The 19,435-nt window shown below is 48.1% G+C and overlaps 1 protein-coding gene across 1 annotated transcript; it reads left to right on the top strand.

Moving 5' to 3' along the window:
* The first annotated feature begins 541 nt into the window (after nucleotides 1-541).
* DHRS7C (dehydrogenase/reductase 7C) lies at nucleotides 542-19,213 on the top strand. The gene is made up of 7 exons (XM_084761722.1): nucleotides 542-676; nucleotides 894-1,053; nucleotides 11,196-11,308; nucleotides 12,620-12,830; nucleotides 15,968-16,060; nucleotides 17,630-17,785; nucleotides 18,511-19,213. Exons 2-7 carry the CDS (start codon nucleotides 900-902, stop codon nucleotides 18,717-18,719), a joined length of 936 nt encoding a protein of 311 aa, XP_084617848.1. The 5' UTR covers nucleotides 542-676; nucleotides 894-899; the 3' UTR covers nucleotides 18,720-19,213.
* The last annotated feature ends 222 nt before the right edge of the window (nucleotides 19,214-19,435 follow it).

The raw sequence follows: 19,435 nt of genomic DNA, 5'->3' as shown, positions 1-19,435 counted from the left end.
ATCTTTTTTAAAAAAGAAAAAGAAAAAAGACATTTACATTACAATTATGAAGTTATGAAGCATTACATAACTGAGGAATTACAGTTATAAAGTAGCAATGAAAATAATTTTACAGTTGGGGGGTCACTCCAGCATGAGGGACTGTACTAAAAGGTCGCAGCATTAGGGAAGTTGAGAACCACTGCTCTAAACAGTTCGTATCCATGTGGTGGTTTTTGTAACAGGCTCCCACTGGCCAGCTTCCTGCCCCACTCGGCAAGGGAAGGCCAGATGCCTTGATGCCCGCCTAGGTCTGAACCACCTGCAAACACCCAGTGCAGGAAAGAAGGGCCCAGGAATCTGTACTGACAATCCCAGGGCCTGATCCCTCACTCTCCACCCAGACTGCAGAGGAAACTCTTAATAGTCCCGCCAGCCAGCAGGGCTTTAAAAGTCCTGGCAACAGCTCTGAAATCAGACCCGGCCAGCATGTGTCCCTAAGTACCAGAATAGATACTATATTTACCCCGAAAAGCCCTTTAGTGCAACTGAGAGCTATAAATAACCATTAAGGCCCCAAGCGAGTGGCCTTAACACATGGATTTCCTTCCAAAAATGCAGACCCATTTTAATTAAGTCTGTAATTAGCCTTAGAGGAGGGCAGGCCCCTTGGACTCATTCAGTGTGGGGGCACACCGTGAGTAATTTCTATTTGTCAAGCGTTTGGGGGTTCGCATGCTCCTTGCTGTTCAGCTGAGAAGAGCCTCCCGGGCACTTACAGAGCCCAGCTCTCCGGAGAACAGGTTCTGGGCTCCAGAGGGAATGAATGTTGTGGGCTTGACCCTCTCCCTGCCCCAGGTGTTGCAATCAGGGCCTCTGCAAAGCCAAGCCTTTGTCACCCTGCTGTCCTGCAGAGCAAGATGGGGATCATGGCTGTCCTGATGCTCCCCCTGCTGCTCCTGGGGATCAGCGGCCTCCTCTTCATCTACCAGGAGGCATCCAGGCTGTGGTCGAAGTCTGCCGTGCAGAACAAAGTGGTGGTCATCACCGATGCCATCTCAGGACTGGGAAAGGGTAAGCTGGCTGCCACTGGATGTGTCCCCATCTCTGTCCCCACCCCGCCCCACCGAGGGACCTGTGGAGGCACCCTGGTGTTGGGACACACCTGCTGGAAGAGAGGAGTCATACCAACAGGGCTCTCCTCTGTTGGGTGAATGGTGGGGTCAGGATGACTTGGGGTGCAAACTCATGGCTTGGTGTTAGAAAATACTGTGTTTGACTGCTCCAGGGCTTTCCAGAAATCTTGAGTGTCCAAGTCCTTAGCTGGACTGCTTATGGGGCATGAGGCCAGGCTCAGGTGCTAAGTTCTTGTCCTGGTCCCAGCACTTTCCTAGCAGGTGTCCTCAGCTATATGAGTTGAATGTCCCAAGTGCAGCTCAAGGATGACTCCAGTTGGGAATGTAGTTGTGAGCCAACAAATGAATTTGCACATGGGCGGGACTTGGAGTGGCCACCATTCAAGTGTTGCTAGAGAGGGTCGGGTTGAGCACATTTTTCACAGAGGTCACCCAGGTCTGTGTGTTACACTCCACATCACACTTGGCTACTGCTTCCCAGCATCTCACTTCCTGGTCTTGAAAGCATTTTCATTCACAATCTCTAAGTTAGACAGTCTTCTGGGCCCTTCTTCCTGTTACGTTTGTGACAGAATAGTCCTTTGTTTTAGCAGGGTTTGGTCATTCCTAATGACGGCAGTGTAACCCTATTATATAAACTAATGACAGTGTCCACCAATGTTTTTGCTATTTAATCCAGCATAGACCCCACAAGCCAATCAGCCACCAGCCACTGAACAGGTATCAATAGTTCCACATTGTCCTAAGCACCTTCTAGAGCCTGGGGTGGGGTGGGGCACTTCCTCCCATGTGTGGCCATCGGGAGAACTTTTGTGGCCCTGTGAAGCTGCTGCTTCTTCTCTGGGAAGTCACCAGAGTGGGCATCATCCCTGCTGAGAGGCTGGGCAAGGAGGTCTCAGTGTTTGCCTTGGGTCAGCCTTGGCAGGTGAAAGACACTAATCACAACACAGTGGATGTGTTCTCTGGAGCAGTTTCCAGAGATGCTATCCTCACTTGTTAGGAATGACTCTCAAAAGGTGAACAGACACGAGCCCAAAGCTCAGTCATCCCCCGGGGCCAGCCAGAACACTCTAATTTGCCCATCAGACCAGATACAAGACCGCAGTATTGTTGGGAAACTGACAAAAGCAAGCCACCTGAAGCTGTTCCGTCATGGGACAGGCTTTCTATAGGTAGAATGTTTGTCTGGAAGAAGCAGGCCAGGTCCCTGGAGCCCTCTCTGCCACCTTATCTGTTCCATCCTTTCAGGTGGCCCCCAGACATCTGCCTTTCATTGCCTATGGCTGGTGTCCTTCACCCTGGGGTGTCCCAGAAGCCCACCTCAAGGCTTCTTAGCCAGTAAACACTTAAAAAAAAAAATTCAATTTTTGTTTTGAATCTGCACTGCCCCCCCCACACACACACACACAATCTCGTGTTTTGAGTGCTATTTTGGAAGCTGTGGGATGTTTGGGTCTAGGACACAGTGGTTCTCAACCTGTAGGTTTGTGATGCCCCCAAAGACCATCGGAAAACACAGATATTTACTTTATGATTCATAACAGCGGCAAAATTACAGTTATGATGTAGCGATGAAAAATAAATGTATGGTTCGGGGATGGGGCGGGGTCACCACAACATGGGGAACTGTATTAAAGGGCCGCAGCATTAGGAAGGTTGAAACCATTGCTCTAGGGGGACAGGCCTGGGTGGCAGAGGTAAGTAAAGAGGCGCAGGCTTGTGGAGGCTATGCCTTCTCAACTTCCCTCCCCCGAGAGGTTGTCACCTCCCATTTCTGTCACCACAGACCCAGCTGTGCCTTCCTGGCTAGCACGGACCCTCTCAAGCGTGGGCCTAGACAAACCTTTATTCCCGTAAATGGCTCCTGACAGGATTTGTTCAGCACAGGGATAAGAGTAACCAGCGCGTTTAGTGAGCAACAGCTAGCGGCCATGTGATCAGGGACAGCAGCCTGAGAAGTACGTTTGTGAGTGTTGGTTTCACTGATTTCCACTTTGGTTCCAGTACGATCAGAGAACGGACGCTGCATGGCCTGGTTCTCTGGAGTCTGCCAGGGCTTGCTCTACGGTCTGGCGCTGGCCTTTTGTGCAGTCTGTTCCCAGGGGGCCCTGGGAAAGAATGTGCTCAGTGCTGTGGTTGGGTAGAAGGTCCTGCAAACGTTAGCTGCATCTTGTCGTTGACGATGTCACTCAGGCCATCTGCCCTTGTAATGTTCTGTATTGGTAGACAGAGCCACTGTTCCCCCCTTCGGTGAGAGCTGTGAGTTTATTTCAACAGCCTTACTCATTATATTTTTAATATCATTGAGTTACAGTCTCATGTAAGTCAGGACCCCGGGGGATGCACCAGGGATGTTTGCAGAAGAGTGTAGCCCAAGCTGTCAGGGCTCTGGTCACTCTTCTATTTCACTGCATCTCACCGACACTCGGCACCTCCCACCCTCCATGACCCCATCCCTAACCCTGCAGAACCGCAAAGCAGAACGGGAAAAAGTCCAAGTGTTTAGAAGTAACATGAGAAGCTGGGTGTGGTGTGTGTGTGTGTGTGTGTGTGTGTGTGTGTGTGTGTGTGTGTGTGTGTGACTTTAAATAAATGCCTATTCTCCAAGTGCTGCTGATGACAGCGATCCCAGACACCAGCTGCACCATTTCATCTTCAAAGCAAGGAAAATGTAAGGGGCACAGAGTGGCTTCCACATAACCCATACAGTGCCCAGGTACAGTAGAGCCAGGAGGAGCCCTGTGGGTAGTTACACACTCAGGCAGTGGTTCTCAACCTGTGGGTCGTTTGACCCAAAGGGGATCACAACTCTAGTTGCATCCCAAGTCCGGATGTGCCCTCACCCCAAACCATCACAGGTCAATCAAGCCAGCCACTGTGCTACCTGGTACCCACTAAGTCAGTGACAAGAGTGACAGTCAAAATACCTAAGCACTGGATTTGGCCTTCAGGGAGAGCCGCCCAGAAGAACTCGACTAGGGAGAGCTGTCCCTGCCTGTGTTCTCACAGCTCCCAAGATGCCAGTCTTCTCTTTTATTTTTAATTTTTATTTATTTATTTATTTATTTTGGTTTTTCGAGACAGTGTCTCTCTGTGCAATCTTGGCTGTCCTGGACTCGCTCTGTAGACCAAGCTGGCCTTGAACTCATAGAGATCCTCCTGCTCCTGCCTCCCGAGTGCTGGGATTAAGGGCGTGCGCCACCACGCCAGGCTCCAGTCTTCCCTTTTAAACACGGCTGCAATAGGCCGTCCACAACAGCATCTCACAGCCACTACGGGCCACCCCTTCTCACTTCACAACCGCGGGAATCAGAATCACTTCACACTCTGTCATCTTAGGACTGAGGACGTGCGTAAGGAAGCACCCGATTGTGTTCACTAGTTGGAAAAGGCACGGTCAGTGTTGAAACTCTTGACAGGAGGTAAATGTTGAGCTGAGCTGATGAGAAAACTGAAGCTGGATGCGGTCACCAGTAATTCCAGCAGGAGGAGGCAGGAGCATCAGGATTCAAGGTCATACTCAGCTACATAGTGGGCTTTTTTTTTTTTGTAACCAGCCTGGGCTAGCTGAGATATTGCCCAGTCCCCCCACCAAAAAAAAAAAAGAAAGAAAAAAAGAAAAACAGAATAAATGTAAGGATTTGAGTACAGAGGTGCTGCCACAACATGCCTGGCAGGATAGAGGGAGCAGCTTCAAAGGATGTGGCCCATCGTGACGGAGGGGGCAAGAGCTAAGCTCACGTCACCAGCAAGAAGGATGCAAAGATGGGGAGTGGTGGTATCCACTGGTTTCTCCCTCTTACTCACGCCAAGCCTCCAGCCTACGGGGTGGTGCCAGCCACATTCAGGGTGGCTGTCCCCCTCAGCGATCCCTCTCACGAACACTCTTAGAAGCACACCTAGAGGTATACCCGAGTCTCCTAGGGGATTCCAAATCTAGTCAAACCGACAAGAAGACTAACCACCAACCCTGTGATCTCAGCACTCAGGAGACTGAGGCAGGAGGATCACTCAGTTGGGGGCCAGCCTGGGCTAAGCAGTGAAACCAAGTCTCAAAATTGACAAAAAGCAAAACAAGAATGAAAATAGGAATTTCAAAGCGGGCTTGTTGGTGTAGATCTGTAAGCCCAGCTGCTGGGGAGGCTGATGCAGGATTACTAAGTTCAAGAGCAACATGGAAACATTAGTGAGGCCTTGCAGGTGGGTCCCCATCATTAGGAAAGGGAGTGGCTGAGTGACAGTGAACCCCACCCTGTTCCCCTCTCAGTAGTGGGGGTTGACTAAACGCAGCCTAGTGTGGAGAACAGCTTCCCCCAACCTGGACATCAGACTTCTTTAGGCCACATCTTCATTCCTCCCACCCGTTAGCAGTGGTGGGAGTGTGGGAACCTCCTTCGAACTCTTTGAACCCCATAGCTCTGATGTGAGAAAGCCTGCCATCACAGCTGCCTCACACCCAGTGTGGCTGCTCCAGCCACACACAACCACAGGTGGACCTTCTCCTCCCAAAGCAAGTGACAAAAATTCCATAACTGTCAAGGTCATAACTCTGAAAGATGAATTTTTAAGCAGTAAAACCTGAAACCTGCATAGAGCTGCTTTCACCGAGAGCATCCTGTGCGGATGTTTGGCCATGTCTTTTTTTTTTTTTTCCCCCTCTCCTTGGTGAGGCTCAGTCAGTGCTGTGGGAGGTGACCAACAGAGCCGGGGACAGTTCAATCCTACTCAAATCAGTCCTCGGGGGAAGTTCTTCCTGCAACTGAAAAGGAAAGCCAGGCTGCCTCCTGACTTTCTGGCTATAGACATTATACACAGCCTTTCTGTTGTGGCAAGTCACCAGCAGGCCTAATTCATAGCAGATGTGTCTATTGTCCTTGATTTCTTTTCCCACCCCTATTCTCCCCAGCCCGGGCTCCCTATTGCATCAGACCTAGAGGACATAGAAGAAAGCAGGGGATGTACTTACCCGAGGGACACATTATAAGATGGCCCTAAGGTATATGGGCAGGGCACACGACTCAGTGAGAATGTACTTGCTTGGCACTGGGGCAAGGTGGGCAGGTAGGTGTTTTTCTTTCTGTTATGGGCAACTTTGTGTCCCTTGGAGGCCTCCATTGAAACATCCAGCTGCACCTCTGGGAAGTGGGGCATGTCTTCCGTGGCTCTACTTCCCTTGCGCCCTGGTTTTGGGGAAGGCAAAGCCATGGAGACCCTTCTGGTCTGGGTTCCCAGATGAATGGGACCCTGCATCTTAGAAAGCTAGTCAAAGGACCCGTAGGTGCCTTTCTCCTGAAGATGATGGAAAGGAAGCATATCCCACCCCTGGAGCACGGGCAGAAGGTCATACTGTCCTCTGCTGAGAAGCCTGCCTCCCCAGCCCTCTCTTCCTTTCCCTCCTCCCCACTCCCTTCCTCCTTTTCCTTATGACTTATTTTAGGATGAAAGGAATGAATTTCATAAAAGAGTTATTTCCTTGGAAAGAATGCATCTTGGACTAGCAACTAAATTTGGAATTTTATATCTAATTTTATCTTGGTGCCTCTAAAATTCCCAACTCAATGCTCTATTAACAGTGTATTACACTAGCCTGCTTTAAACACAAACATGCACATTCAAATTGTAGCATTGCAGTTGACACATGTTAAAACTAGAATTATTTATTGTGTATTCATGTCTGTCTGTGTGTGGGTATGTGCACATGAGTACTGATACTCAAGGAGGCCACAAAAGGGGATCAGGTCCCTGGAAGCTGGAGTTTCAGGCATTTATAAACCATCCCCAAAGTGGGCGCTGGAAACTGAACTCAAGTTCTCTGTAAGAGTCAGTGTTCTTAGCCGGGCGTGGTGGCGCACGCCTTTAATCCCAACCCTCAGGAGGCAGAGGCAGGCGGATTGCTGTGAGCTCGAAGCCAGCCTAATCTACAAACTGAGTCCAGAGCAGCCAAGACTACACAGAGAAACCCTCTTAAAAACCATCTGTCCAGCTCCCGGTAAGCTGTTTCTAAAGCTCTTCACACCAATAGATTCACTTTTATAAAATCAGTTTATTTTATTTTGTAAAATCAAGGTTTTTTTGGTTTTTTGATTGTTGGTTGTTTGGTTAGTTGGTTTTGTTTGTCGGTTGGTTAGTTGGTTGGTTGGTTAGGTTTTTGTTTGGGTTTTGGGGGGGTTGTTTGTTTGTTTTGTTTTGTTTTTTGAGATAGGGCCTCTCTGTGCTAGCCTTGACTGTCCTGGACTTGCTTTGTAGACCAGGCTGGCCTCGAACTCACAGCGATCCGCCTGCTTCTGTCTCCCGAGCGCTGGGATAAAATCAGTTTTAATGGCTTGAAAATAGTCATTCTGCAGTTGATTTAACCAATCTCCTATCATATGGGGCATTTGCAGGTATTTTCAGCGTTTTACTGTTGGTCATGGTACTGAGTTAAGCAATCTTAATGCTGTGTCTACACAGACATTCTTAATGACTGCTTCAGGAGAAAATATCCATAAATAAAATCACTACATCAAAGCCCTTTTTAAGGATACAGTCAACGTTATCTTCCAAAGCCTGTAGCAATCCACACAGATACTAGAGTGAACGTGACGCAAACCCATCGCTCACATCTTGCGAGGACTACGGTCAGTTTTGTCCTCCATCATCTGATGGATCAAAATTAGTGTGTATTTTAAATTGCACTGATTTATCATGTCGTGAGTACTGGCTCGTAATCTTCTGTTCATTAACTGTGTTTTTTTCCCCAGTTGGTCCTTATTTGTAAATGTCCTTTGCATATCAAATAAATTAGCCCTTTGATGACATAAATTATAAGTACTTTCAATTTGCTTGTTCTTTATTTATGTTTTTGCTATAGAAAAAATAAGGATAAAATTTATTATAAAATAAGGATACAATTTGTTTATTAGGGCATGCTCAGAAGACCTTCCCCAGTAAGAGAGCAGATTTATCTCCCTACCTTTTTCTTGTTCCTCCTTTTACATTTAATTACTTAATATATTATAATATTATGCACCTAGCTTTTTCCTTCCCAAATAGATATCCAAATACTTCTTTTTAAAGATTCATTTTATTTTAATTATATGTATGTGTGGGGAGAGGGTATGTGCATGTGAGTGCAGTTCCCTTGGAGGCCAGAAGAGGGTGTATGGTCCTCTGGAGCTAAAATTACAGGTGGTTGTGAGCTGGCTAATATGGGTCTCGAGAGCTCTGGTCCTCTGCAAGAGCAGTGCTATCTTTTAACCGAACCATCTCACCAGCCTTCTCTCTCCCCTGCCCCAATCTTTTTTAAGTAATATATTGTTTTACCCCTGATCTAATATATTAACTTAATCATAGCGGCATTGAACTCTCATTAATACCTGACTCAATTTTTATCAATATTTTTCTCACCTATGCTGGAACTATTAACATTTGTTCTAGTTTTAACAGCTCTGTATTTTATTTTAGTAACTAATATCTTTCAAGGTTGTCTTCACGTTTCTTCACTTATTGTGATTAAAGTGTGCAAGACATTCTATTTAAAGTTTAGGATCACTCTGTCACTTTCCAAGACCTACTGGAGTCTTGGTTTTCTGCATCGAACTGGCATAGGGAATAATTGATTTTTAAAATTTTTGTCACTCAGACTCATCCCAGATGTCTCCTTTCTTTTTAATTTTTTTTTCAATTTTTAATGATGTATGTGTGGGGAGGTACACATGTAAGTGTAGGTGCCCCCAGGAAGTCCAGAGGAGGGTGTCAAATCCCCTGTGGTAGAATTTCAGGTGGTTGGGAGCCACCTGATGTGGGTGATGGGAATTTGCTCCTGTAGGTGTGGGTTCAAACCCAGGTCCATTACAAGAGCGGTAATGTGCCCTTAACCAGTTCTTCAACCCCCACCGCCTTTGTTAATTAGACACCCAGCCTGAGAGAAACCTAATAACTCAAGGTGGCGTTGCTATGCCGCAGGTTCTTGGTCCAGGTCTCCCCCAGTCGGGAGCCTGTCACCACTCCTTCCCACTCCCTGGGTTCCCCTCAGTGCACCCATCTTTAGTTTATTTTTTGCTGTGCTGGGATCAACTCTTGGTCTTCCCACACGTTAACTAGGCAAATGCTCTACCCCTGAGCCACATTCCCGGCCAGTGCACCTGGCTTTAGTTCCCACTGAGATCCAAGGACAGTGCAATCTCCTTTTCTTCTCCAGCAACGCTTTTGCCTTCATGCCTCCTCCTCTAGCATTATCCGGCACCTCAGTTCTCTCTGGTACCATAATCTTCCTGTCCGTGATGCCCATGTAGGAAACCCCAGGACCTGTCCTGTCCAGCTGACCTCCTCCTCTCTGCTTGAATCAAGCTGCCACAAGGTCTCTTAGAGCTGCTGTGCTTAAGAGATGAAACCTCAGAAGCAATCAATAAAGTGATTCCTAATGATATTCTGCTATCCTCATAGATAAGTGCCTAGCCCAGTAGTCAGCAGAGAGTTGTCATCCAGCAACTGATGGGAGCAGATGCAGAGACCCACGCCAATCACTAGGCAGTGCCAGGGGAGCCTTGCAGAAGTGGGGGAGGAAGGATTGTAGGCGCCAAAGGGGTTGAGGAGACCATGAGAACAGCACCCACAGAATCAACTAAGCAGGGGTCATAAGGGCTCACAGAGACTGAAGCAACAAACACAGACCCTATATGGGTCTGAGCTAGGTCCTCTGCATATATGTTATGGTTGTGTGGCTTGGTGTTCTTGTGAGACTCCTAACAGTGGGAGTGGAGAGTGTCTCTGATATTGTAAAGCCATGTTTGATTGATATCCCTGGGAGGCTTGCCTTTTTTTTTTTTTTTTTTTTTTTTGTTGTTGTTGTTGTTGTTGAAGAAAGCCTGAATCTGGGAGAGAGGAGAGGTAGGACCAGAAAGAATGTAAGGAGAGGAAACTGGTTGAGATGTAATGTATCAGAGAAGAATTAAAAAAAAAAAAAAAGATACAGTCTCTGGTGAACACCCAGTTCACCAGGCTGTCCTTAAGTGTCTGCAGTCAACTGAGGCCCACTTCTTGATACAAACACATACATGTCTCTCTCAGTCATCCCTAGAAGAAATAAACTGTCCAACTACATAAGTGTTTATTGTTTTTAAGTATCAAGATTATTGTTACATGGAAGGTGGTGTATCTACCAGTTAGTGCTCTAAAGATATGGCTCAGTAGGTAAATAAATGTGCTTGCCACCAAGTCTAGTGACCTAAGGTCATTTGCTGGGACCCACATGGTGGAAGGCAATTTCAGAGACACTCTTCACTCCCACTGTTAGGAGACCCACAAGAACACCAAGCCACACAACCATAACATATATGCAGAGGACCTAGCTCGGACCCATATAGGGTCTGTGTTTGTTGCGTCAGTCTCTGTGAGCCCACCCAGCTCCCACAGGTTGGTCCTCCAATCTCCACATGTGTACCTTGGCATGCCTATGCCAACACACACAAACTTGTATGTATGTTTTCAGGGATGACCATTTGGCACTGGACAACCAGTTGGTGCACTCTTCCCTGGGAGGACCACCTGTCCTGCTCCAAGCCTGACTCAGATGCTTGTAGTTCTTTGTATAGAGTGTGGTCTTATGAGCAAAGACTAGGGACTCTACCCATGGGGAAATATAGAGAGCTGGGTATGATTTGGTCTGCACAAACATGGCCACTATCTGTAGGTCGGGGTGTCCCTGCGGCTGTGGTCTCGAAGACTAAGAATAAATTTTCCAACAGAGTGACCCAGCAAAGCAGAGGCTGTTAACTCCCTGCCATGAACCCCCCTCCACGGAAGCAACCAGGTTGAGGCTAGAAACACAACACATAAGCAAGCATACCAGCCTAGCCTGGGGCACAGCTCAGTGGTAGAGCACTCATTTGACACATGGAAGGTTGGGGTTCAACCCTCAGCACCCCTGAAATGTCTAACCTGAGAAGTGGATCAAATGAAACAACTTTTCCAGAGGGAGGACCCCACGGTGGTGGATGAGACATTAGACTGTTTTGACGTCAGCAGACCCTGAGATGGCGACTCCCCTGCTATGGCTCCATTCACATGGTAGGCCCTGCCTCGTTTCCTTCTTCTCTGCAGAGTGTGCTCAGGTGTTCCATACAGGTGGAGCAAGACTGGTGCTGTGTGGAAAGAACTGGGAGAGACTGGAAAGTCTCTATGCTGCTTTGACCAGTGTGGCTGACCCCAGCAAGGTAAGGCTCTCTCCAGACAGCCTGGAGACTCTCCTGATACCTTAAGCCCCACCCATTAATGGGAAATGTGACAGTGGCTTTGGAGAAATCAGAGGTGATGGCGCTGACCCAGACAAAGGCCTGTCTGCCCAACAAAAGACTTGTTTTGATCACTCGCCATGGCAAAACTTTGGCACTGATCCCTGGAGTCTATGTTAGTCCGAGTCATAAAATACACAGATAGTGGGTGTCCCAGCTGTGGATTGTGATTACAAATATAGTTGATGCTAAGACAAACAACACAAGTGATAGCTTCATCGAAGAAATCAAGGAAGCCCCCTCCTAAGCCTCCCAGGTTCCAGGTGTTGCCTTCGGCACTCTTTGGGGATTTAAAAAGAAAAATCCAGTCTTCCACTCCTGAGGTTGAAGTTGGGGTTTGCAAACAGTTCAAAGGAATTCTGAGCTACCCTTGTACTTGAGGAGGCAGACTGACTAGAACCACACAGAGTGTTAGATGGAGTCTTTCTTGGGGTGCTATTAGGTTCTGGGTAAAAACAAAGTCACATTGGAAATATGGAGTCCCAGCCCAGCTTGTCTCAGTTTCTTTACTGAAGGACTTTTCAGAGCCTTTTGATGCACTAGTGTGTATTTCTTCCAAAGAACTTGGAGATCAGAGGATAGGTCCCAGACAGATGGGACCCATAGTGGGAACCTTTCTCTCTTCAAGGGTGTCTATCAGAACTAACATTTACCCAAAAGTTGCATTGACTCCAGGGTACTACTAAGCCCCGCCCCCATCCTTACTTGTAAGCCAGTAACATCTTGGGGACAGCAAGTGTCCAGAGCTGAGTACAGCACCTCACACATAATAGATGCTTTGAAAGCACTGTGTGGAACACACGCTATTGATCCAAAACTAGGAGTGGCCACCTATGGCTGTGCTGAATTTTCTTGTAACTTATACATCAAACGGGAAAGCAATTCCCAAAAGAAGCCCAGCAGTGTTCAAAGTTACGATGGCAGCAATGGAGTCAGGTCACAGGCTCCAAAGAGTCACCGGGTTGTCAGGAGGTTTTTATCAGGTGAGGAGCCCTGGCCACAAGTTCAGTCTTACTATTACATAGTCACACTTAATTGCTGCCCTGGTCTCCAAAACTAGATCCTCCAGCAATCTCCTTCATCTCAGAGTTGTTTTACTTCTATGTCTTGGTCTGTTTCTCTAGTTATTCCATGGCTTTGAATTCCCAGCTGGGGAGCTATTGGATTGTGGGTCCCCAACATCTCCAATGAGGTGATCCCAAACCTGCCCTGACTCTCTCCTTGCCCCAGCAGACATTCACCCCAAAACTGGTCCTCCTGGATCTCTCAGACATTAGCTGTGTTCAAGATGTGGCCAGAGAGGTCCTGGACTGCTACGGCTGTGTAGACATCCTCATCAACAACGCCAGCGTGAAAGTGAAGGGGCCTGCCCATAAGATTTCTCTGGAGCTTGACAAAAAGATCATGGATGCTAATTACTTTGGACCCATCACCTTCACCAAAGGTCCCGTGAGTCTTTTTTTCCTCTGGGTCCGTGGACCACTGGATTCTATGGGAATACCTCTGCTGCCACCAGGTGGCCATCCACTTCTGGACAGACCCAAGAAGTTCCTAATCTAAGCACTGAAAGCTTTCAGGTCCCCACTGTAAATGTTGGTCACAAAAAGGGGGTGTCTTGCCAGCATATTCTCACTTCACTATGAAACTCTGCTCCTCACCCACATTCCTGCCCAGCACAACCCACAGCTGCCCTGCGCGTCTGTATCTCTGGACCACTGTCTTCTGCTTTTGCCTGTTTCGCTATATAAGCCTTAGAGATGTTCTTCTCTAACTGTGATAGTCAGTCAAAGGTTCTGTCCTCAGAAATGAAGAAGATAGGACTGGGAGGTAGCTCGGTGGGTGAAGCGCTGGTCCTCTGAGCACATAAGGGCCAGATTCCCAGCACCATATAAAAGCCGTGTATGATGACACATGATTGGAAGCTCAGTTCTAGGGCAGCGGGGAGACGAGAGGATCCCAGGAGTTTTGCTGGCTAGCAAAGCTCCAGGTTCAATTTCAGATCAGATCCTGTCTCAAAAAATAAGAACAGTCCAAGAAGACACCCAAAGTTAACTCCTGGCCTCCACATGTGTGTGCAGTGAACACACACACACACACACACACATACACACACACACACATACACGCGCGCACACACATGCACACACACACACACATACACACACACACATACGCGCGCACACACACACACGCACATACACACACACACATACACACACACACACACACACACACACACACACACACACACACACACACTCCAAAAAGATAAAGAACCAAAGAGTAGTGCCTAACTACAAAACATTCAGTATTCCTTTGGCCCCTTCATCAAACCAGAAGTATGAATGTGTGTCCCTTTACAGGAGAAGCTGTGGTCCCCAAGGGGTCCTGTCTGAGGGCCTAGAAGACATCCAGAGAGAGATATCTCATAGCTATGTTCAAATTCAGGCCTGCAGTCTCAGTTACGGTGGGAGATGGCCATGGAAGAGAATCACAAATTGGCCACCCCAGAGCTGAGGGAACAGTCTGAGCATGGAAAATGTGTCCATGTTGGGACCAGGTGCCCTGGCTGAGCCTGGAAAGGCATGTTCTTAGGTCATCTTCCTTGCTGAGGACTCCAGGAATGGGACTCTGAGGCAGAGGGAAAAGGGCACCTGAGGTAGAAAGATGGCTTTGCAGCACATCTAGAATGGCACTCCAGAAATAACATTTCCAACCAGGCATGGTGGGCGAAAGCCTGGATTCACAGGTCTCCCCAGGCTAAGGCAGTGGGGTTACCAGTTTGAAGCCAGGTTGGGCCACATAGTGAGATTCTGTCTGTCACAACTAAAAGAAAAAGGGTAGTTTTCCCCCAGACCCATCCTTACTGCCACCCAAACAGGCCATCAAAAGCATGTCCCTCCACCAGCTCTGACAGGGCCCTCAGTGATGACAAGTAAGGAGTGAGAAGAGCAGCCTGAGAAAGAGCAGGGACAGGGTATTGGTCAGGGAACTTATGGAATGAAATACATACCTATACATACATACATACATACATACATACATACATACATACATACACACACACACATGCACACACAGCCTCTAATGCCAGAGAGGAAATGGAATTGCCTGCTAAAGAGAGGGCAAGCAGAGAGAGAGAGAGAGAGAGAGAGAGAGAGAGAGAGAGAGAGAGAGAGAGAGAGCTTCCTTCTTCCATGTCCTTTATACAGGTTGCCACCAGAAGTTGTGGCCCATATTAAAGGTGGGTCTTCCCACTTTAAAAGATCCAGATCTGGCTGGGCAAAGGTGGTGCAAGCCTTTAATCCCAGCATTTGAAAAGCAGAGGGAGGCGGATCTCTGCGAGTTCGAGGCCAGCCTGGTCCTCAAAGCCAGTTCCAGAACAGCCAAGGCTACTGTATCTTCCCACTTCAAATGATGTAATGGTTTTAAGAGAAAAAAAAAATCCCTCACGGTTGTATGCAGCCACTCAGGTTTTAGTTAATCCCAGATGTAATCAAGTTGACAACCAAGAATAGCCACCACAGCTGGCTTCTCCTGGCTGGGCCTGTCGTGTGCTGAGGGACCAGAGTCTGATAGGCTCTCTCGGGGCTCCGTTTGCTGCTCTCTAGGGTAGAGGACCTGAGCTCCATAGCTGAGCACTCTCTCTCTCTCTCTCTCTCTCTCTCTCTCTCATTCAGACCTTTCCATCCTGCCCGTGCTGTTTGTTTTCTTACCACCTTCTCCACATCTCCTCGTATTATACCAAATCCACATTTATAATAACAGCATCCACCTAAACTTTGTTCACTCACATCAACAGAGAGCCACCTAAAAACTGAGCGAGTGCATCTTTCCCAGACAGCTTAGAGGACATTTGCTCTTCCCTCTATACAAGGCGAAGACCTGCAGAAGGGGAGGTAGAGACAGGCCGGAGGCCAGGCACAGTGGTGCGCACCTGTGGTCCCAGCACTGGGAGGCTCAGGCAAGTGCAACGCAAGTTCAAAGCCTGCCTGGGCTACACAGCAAGTTCTAGGCCAGCCTCGGCCATATACTGAGATCTTGTCTCAAGACAAACAGCAGAAGAGACCTTTTAGGACCAACAAGAGACTGTCTTCTAGAAGTAAGAGGAGAAATGAAAAGAAAATGCCTTCCATGTTGTATGCAGTGACGATACAGACTGGAGGAGGAGAAAGTAGAAAAAAAGGAAAGAGAAGGAGGAAGGAAGGAAGGAAGGAAAGAAGGAAGGAAGGAAGGAAGGAGAGGAGAGGAAAGGGGAATAGGAGATATGGAGGAAGAGGGAAGAGGAAAGAGGGGAGAAAAGATAGAGGAGAGAGGGAAGGAAGAGACTTTACCTGCTATCAAATTCTGCGTCACTTGATGAGTACAGTACTGTGTCATTTCGAGTCACCCAGCTATGTGGTAGCTAACTGGTCTCTCCCGGAAACACTGGGTCAGTGACTTCCTGGAAACACTCCATCTCTGTCCCCTGCAGTCTAAGAGGTGGCAGAGGCATGGGGAACACACGAGGTGGGGGGTGGGGATCTGCCTCTGCAGCCTGCTTGTCTCAGATTTCTAACCGGGACGTCTTGCATTTTCCAGTTCTGCTTCCCAACATGATCTCCCGGAGGACAGGCCAGATCGTGCTAGTGAACAACATCCAAGCAAAGTTTGGGATCCCATTCCGCACAGCGTGTAAGTCGCTAAGACGGGAAAGGGGTTGTCCTTGCTGTGTTCTGTGGGGCAAAGGGTGTCTCATCCAGGCGTCTGCTGGGCTTTCTCTCATGTCTCGGTTCCCAGGGAGATTTGGGGATATAACGGACAGGATTCCCCTCCTCCCAAAGTGCATTGCTGCAGGTGGAAAGACACACCCTGCTTCAACACAATACTGTACATGGAGTGATGGGCACACTTTACAGAGATGTGTGGCCTGAGCCCAAACACCTATTCCTCTACGAAATGGTCCCCAAAAGCTAGAACTGGGGACAAGAACAATGTGGACACTTCACAAAACAGGATGATGAGGGACATGTTCCGAGGAAAGAAGGGAAAAAGAAACAGAGCAGAACCCAGGATGGAGCTTTGTGCAGTGGCTACATCATAACCAAGGAGTTTCATCTGAGGCATGGTTATTGCCACTGAGAATCCCAGGAGATGGGAAGCTTCAAAAGTGGGGTGTGCATGGAGGAGACTATAGGGGTGTGTTCCCAGGATCTATTGGGGGAACATTCTGGAAACGTTCCTGCCTTCGTTATGTCCCTGTTGCGTTAGTTTTTTTCCTGGGCAACATGAACAAATTCCCACTCACCCCAGACAGAGAGCTAATGACAGACTCGAGAAATGCTTCTACCGGTGTCTAGCTTGGTGAACCAGAGCTTCATTGGCGCTACTGACAGGAGATGGGTGAGGGGTCACCTACAGGAGCATGGGTAACTGACAAGTGGTTATACCACTGAAGAAAATGTCTCCATTAGCCACTTTATATATCCTTAGATAGGGGCGGGGCCCCATCGCCCTCCATTGCAGACCATTACAGGCTCTTATATATGTTTGTTTGTTTGTTTGGTTTTTTCACTTAGCACAGTGCTATAACGCCTGGCAACATTTCTTTCAGTTGAAGGCAAATGCTTCATTGCTTGCATGTACCATATGTTACTTATCTGTTCATCTATTGATGGTTATCTATTGATACCACTTTGGAATTATGGATAATGCTTCTATGAACACGCATGGATTGTTTCTGTGAGGACGTGGCTTCGTTTCTCCCAGGTGCAAACCTAGGAGAGGAATTATATTTAAGAAACTTCCAGGCTGTGTCCAAAGCAGACACATCCTTTAAATCCCCGCCAGCATCACATGAGGACTCTGATTTATCCTCTAGCCACCAACACTTGGTGTGGTCCATCTTGACTTCAGACCTCTCAGTAGTATGAAGATGTGGTCTTGGTTTAAACTTCCCTATTTTCATGAAAGTAGAATTAGATCTACTGTGAGCTCTAAGGGCAGCCCTGCTGAGGTTTAAGAGATAGGAGGCCAGAACGCTACCTGCTGAGGTTTAAGAGATAGGAGGCCAGGATGCTACCTGCTGAGGTTTAAGAGATAGGAGGCCAGGATGCTACCTGCTGAGGTTTAAGAGATAGGAGGCCAGGACCCTACCTGCTGAGGCTTAAGAGATAGGAGGCCAGGATGCTAGCCAGTGCTTTTTCACCTTTGGCCGTGAAACCTAGTGTCATCACATGACCTCTCAGCTGGTCTACTTTACAGATGCAGCCTCCAAGCATGCTGTCATGGGCTTCTTCGACTGCCTCAGGGCTGAGGTTGAGGAATACGATGTTGTGGTCAGCACCGTGAGCCCGACTTTCATCCGTTCCTACCATGTTAACCCTGAGCAAAGAAACTGGGAGGCATCCATCTGTAAATGTAAGAGTTCTGAGGAGAGCCCTGAGTCTGGGGGTGGAGAAACCAAACTTTTAGGCCTGTGGTCCCAGGTAGAAAGCACATCCAAACTGCAGCCAGCAGACCCTGGGAGGGCTGAGCTAGACACTCGCCCTGCTCAACAGCTTTTCCCAGACCTAACAATCAACGTGTGGTCTTTAAGAACCACCCTGCTCCCTCTTTCTGAGGAGGCAGCTCTGAATGGAGGCTAAGCCTCTCCAGCTAGGACCATCTGTACCTCAGGCTTGCCTCTGCTGTAGCTCAAAGACAAGGCCTTCACAGAGCTAGACCTAGTTCCCCTTTAGGAAACCGGAAAGAAAGTTCTAGCCCACAGAAACTGCAAATTATTCTTGGATACTCTAACGAAAGAGGCTGCTCCTTACCCAAAGCTTGAGGTCCACACTGAGACAGCAACATGAACTGGGATGGAGGACGAAGCAAGGAATGCCAGAGGCCCTGGGCAAGCGTAGCCTCACCATCACAAACAACAGCCTCTTACAGCCCAATGGCATCCCCCTCCCCTTCACTGTGAAGGCACCAAGGCGGGTATAGGAAACAGCAGCAAAGCCTGGAGGGCGAAGTGTTACCTCCAGGGTTGAGGCCAGAGGATGGCAGAGTGTCAGGACACCATGACGCTAAAGGTACATGCAAGCATCTCCACAGTCAGAGGATTTGAACTGACTGTGGCCGGCCTTGGGCTGTGCTTTCAGTCTTTTGCAGGAAGCTGGCCTATGGCGTGCACCCGGCGGAGGTGGCTGAGGAAGTGATGCGCACGGTGAGGAGGAAGAAGCAAGAGGTGTTCATGGCAAACCCCATCCCCAAGGCCGCCGTGGTCATCCGCACCTTCTTCCCCGAGTTCTTTTTTGCTGTGGTGGCCTGTGGGGTGAAGGAGAAGCTCAGTGTCCCAGAAGAGGGTTAACTGTGAGAGCAGCCAAAGGGGCCGCTGAAGGGGAATAAAGGCTTTCCTAGCGAGTGCTGGCTCGTCTGTCTTCACCCACCCGTGGGGTCCCTCACAGCCACAGGCCCTAACCCACTAGATCCCCAGCACAAGGCTCTCACCCTCCCACTTAGGGTGGCAAAGACACCCCAGAGCTACAGGGCTTCTGGGTGTCTCCTCACACAAAATTGCGGGGCAGATTTCCAGAAGTTTCTCTACTTCATAGGAAGCCAACTAAGCAAGAATGCAGAAGCTGTAGTGCATCAAACCTGCATATTATCCAAGCATGCTGTGGCCTCTGGCTTGCCCAGAAAACTACTCCCAGCTCCTATGGAGGAATATACCCAGACAACCTCCAACAACCAGACAGCACTGGGCAACCATTTAGGGCAGCCTTTCCCAGTCTGACTTCCTGTAGGATGAAAACAGCCTTTGATCTGAATCAGCCAATATAGCAGCCACCAGCCATATGTGACAAATTGAACTTTATTTTTTTTAATACATTTTTATTAATTTATACATATTACATCTCAGTTGTTAGCCCATCCCATGTATCCTCCCATCCCTCCCTTCCTCCCACTTCCCCTCAAATTGAACTTTAAATTGTCTTTAATCAAGAGTAACTTAAACATTTATATTGTCTAAGCATGATATTACAGAAGCTGATATTTATTAATTATTGTCAATCATTAATTTCT

The sequence above is a fragment of the Acomys minous genome (genome assembly GCF_964271855.1).
Source record: "Acomys minous genome assembly, chromosome: 16".
In the NCBI taxonomy this organism is placed as follows: Eukaryota; Metazoa; Chordata; class Mammalia; order Rodentia; family Muridae; genus Acomys; species Acomys minous.
Note: the sequence above shows the minus strand (reverse complement) of the source record. Positions and strands in the feature narration are given on the sequence as shown.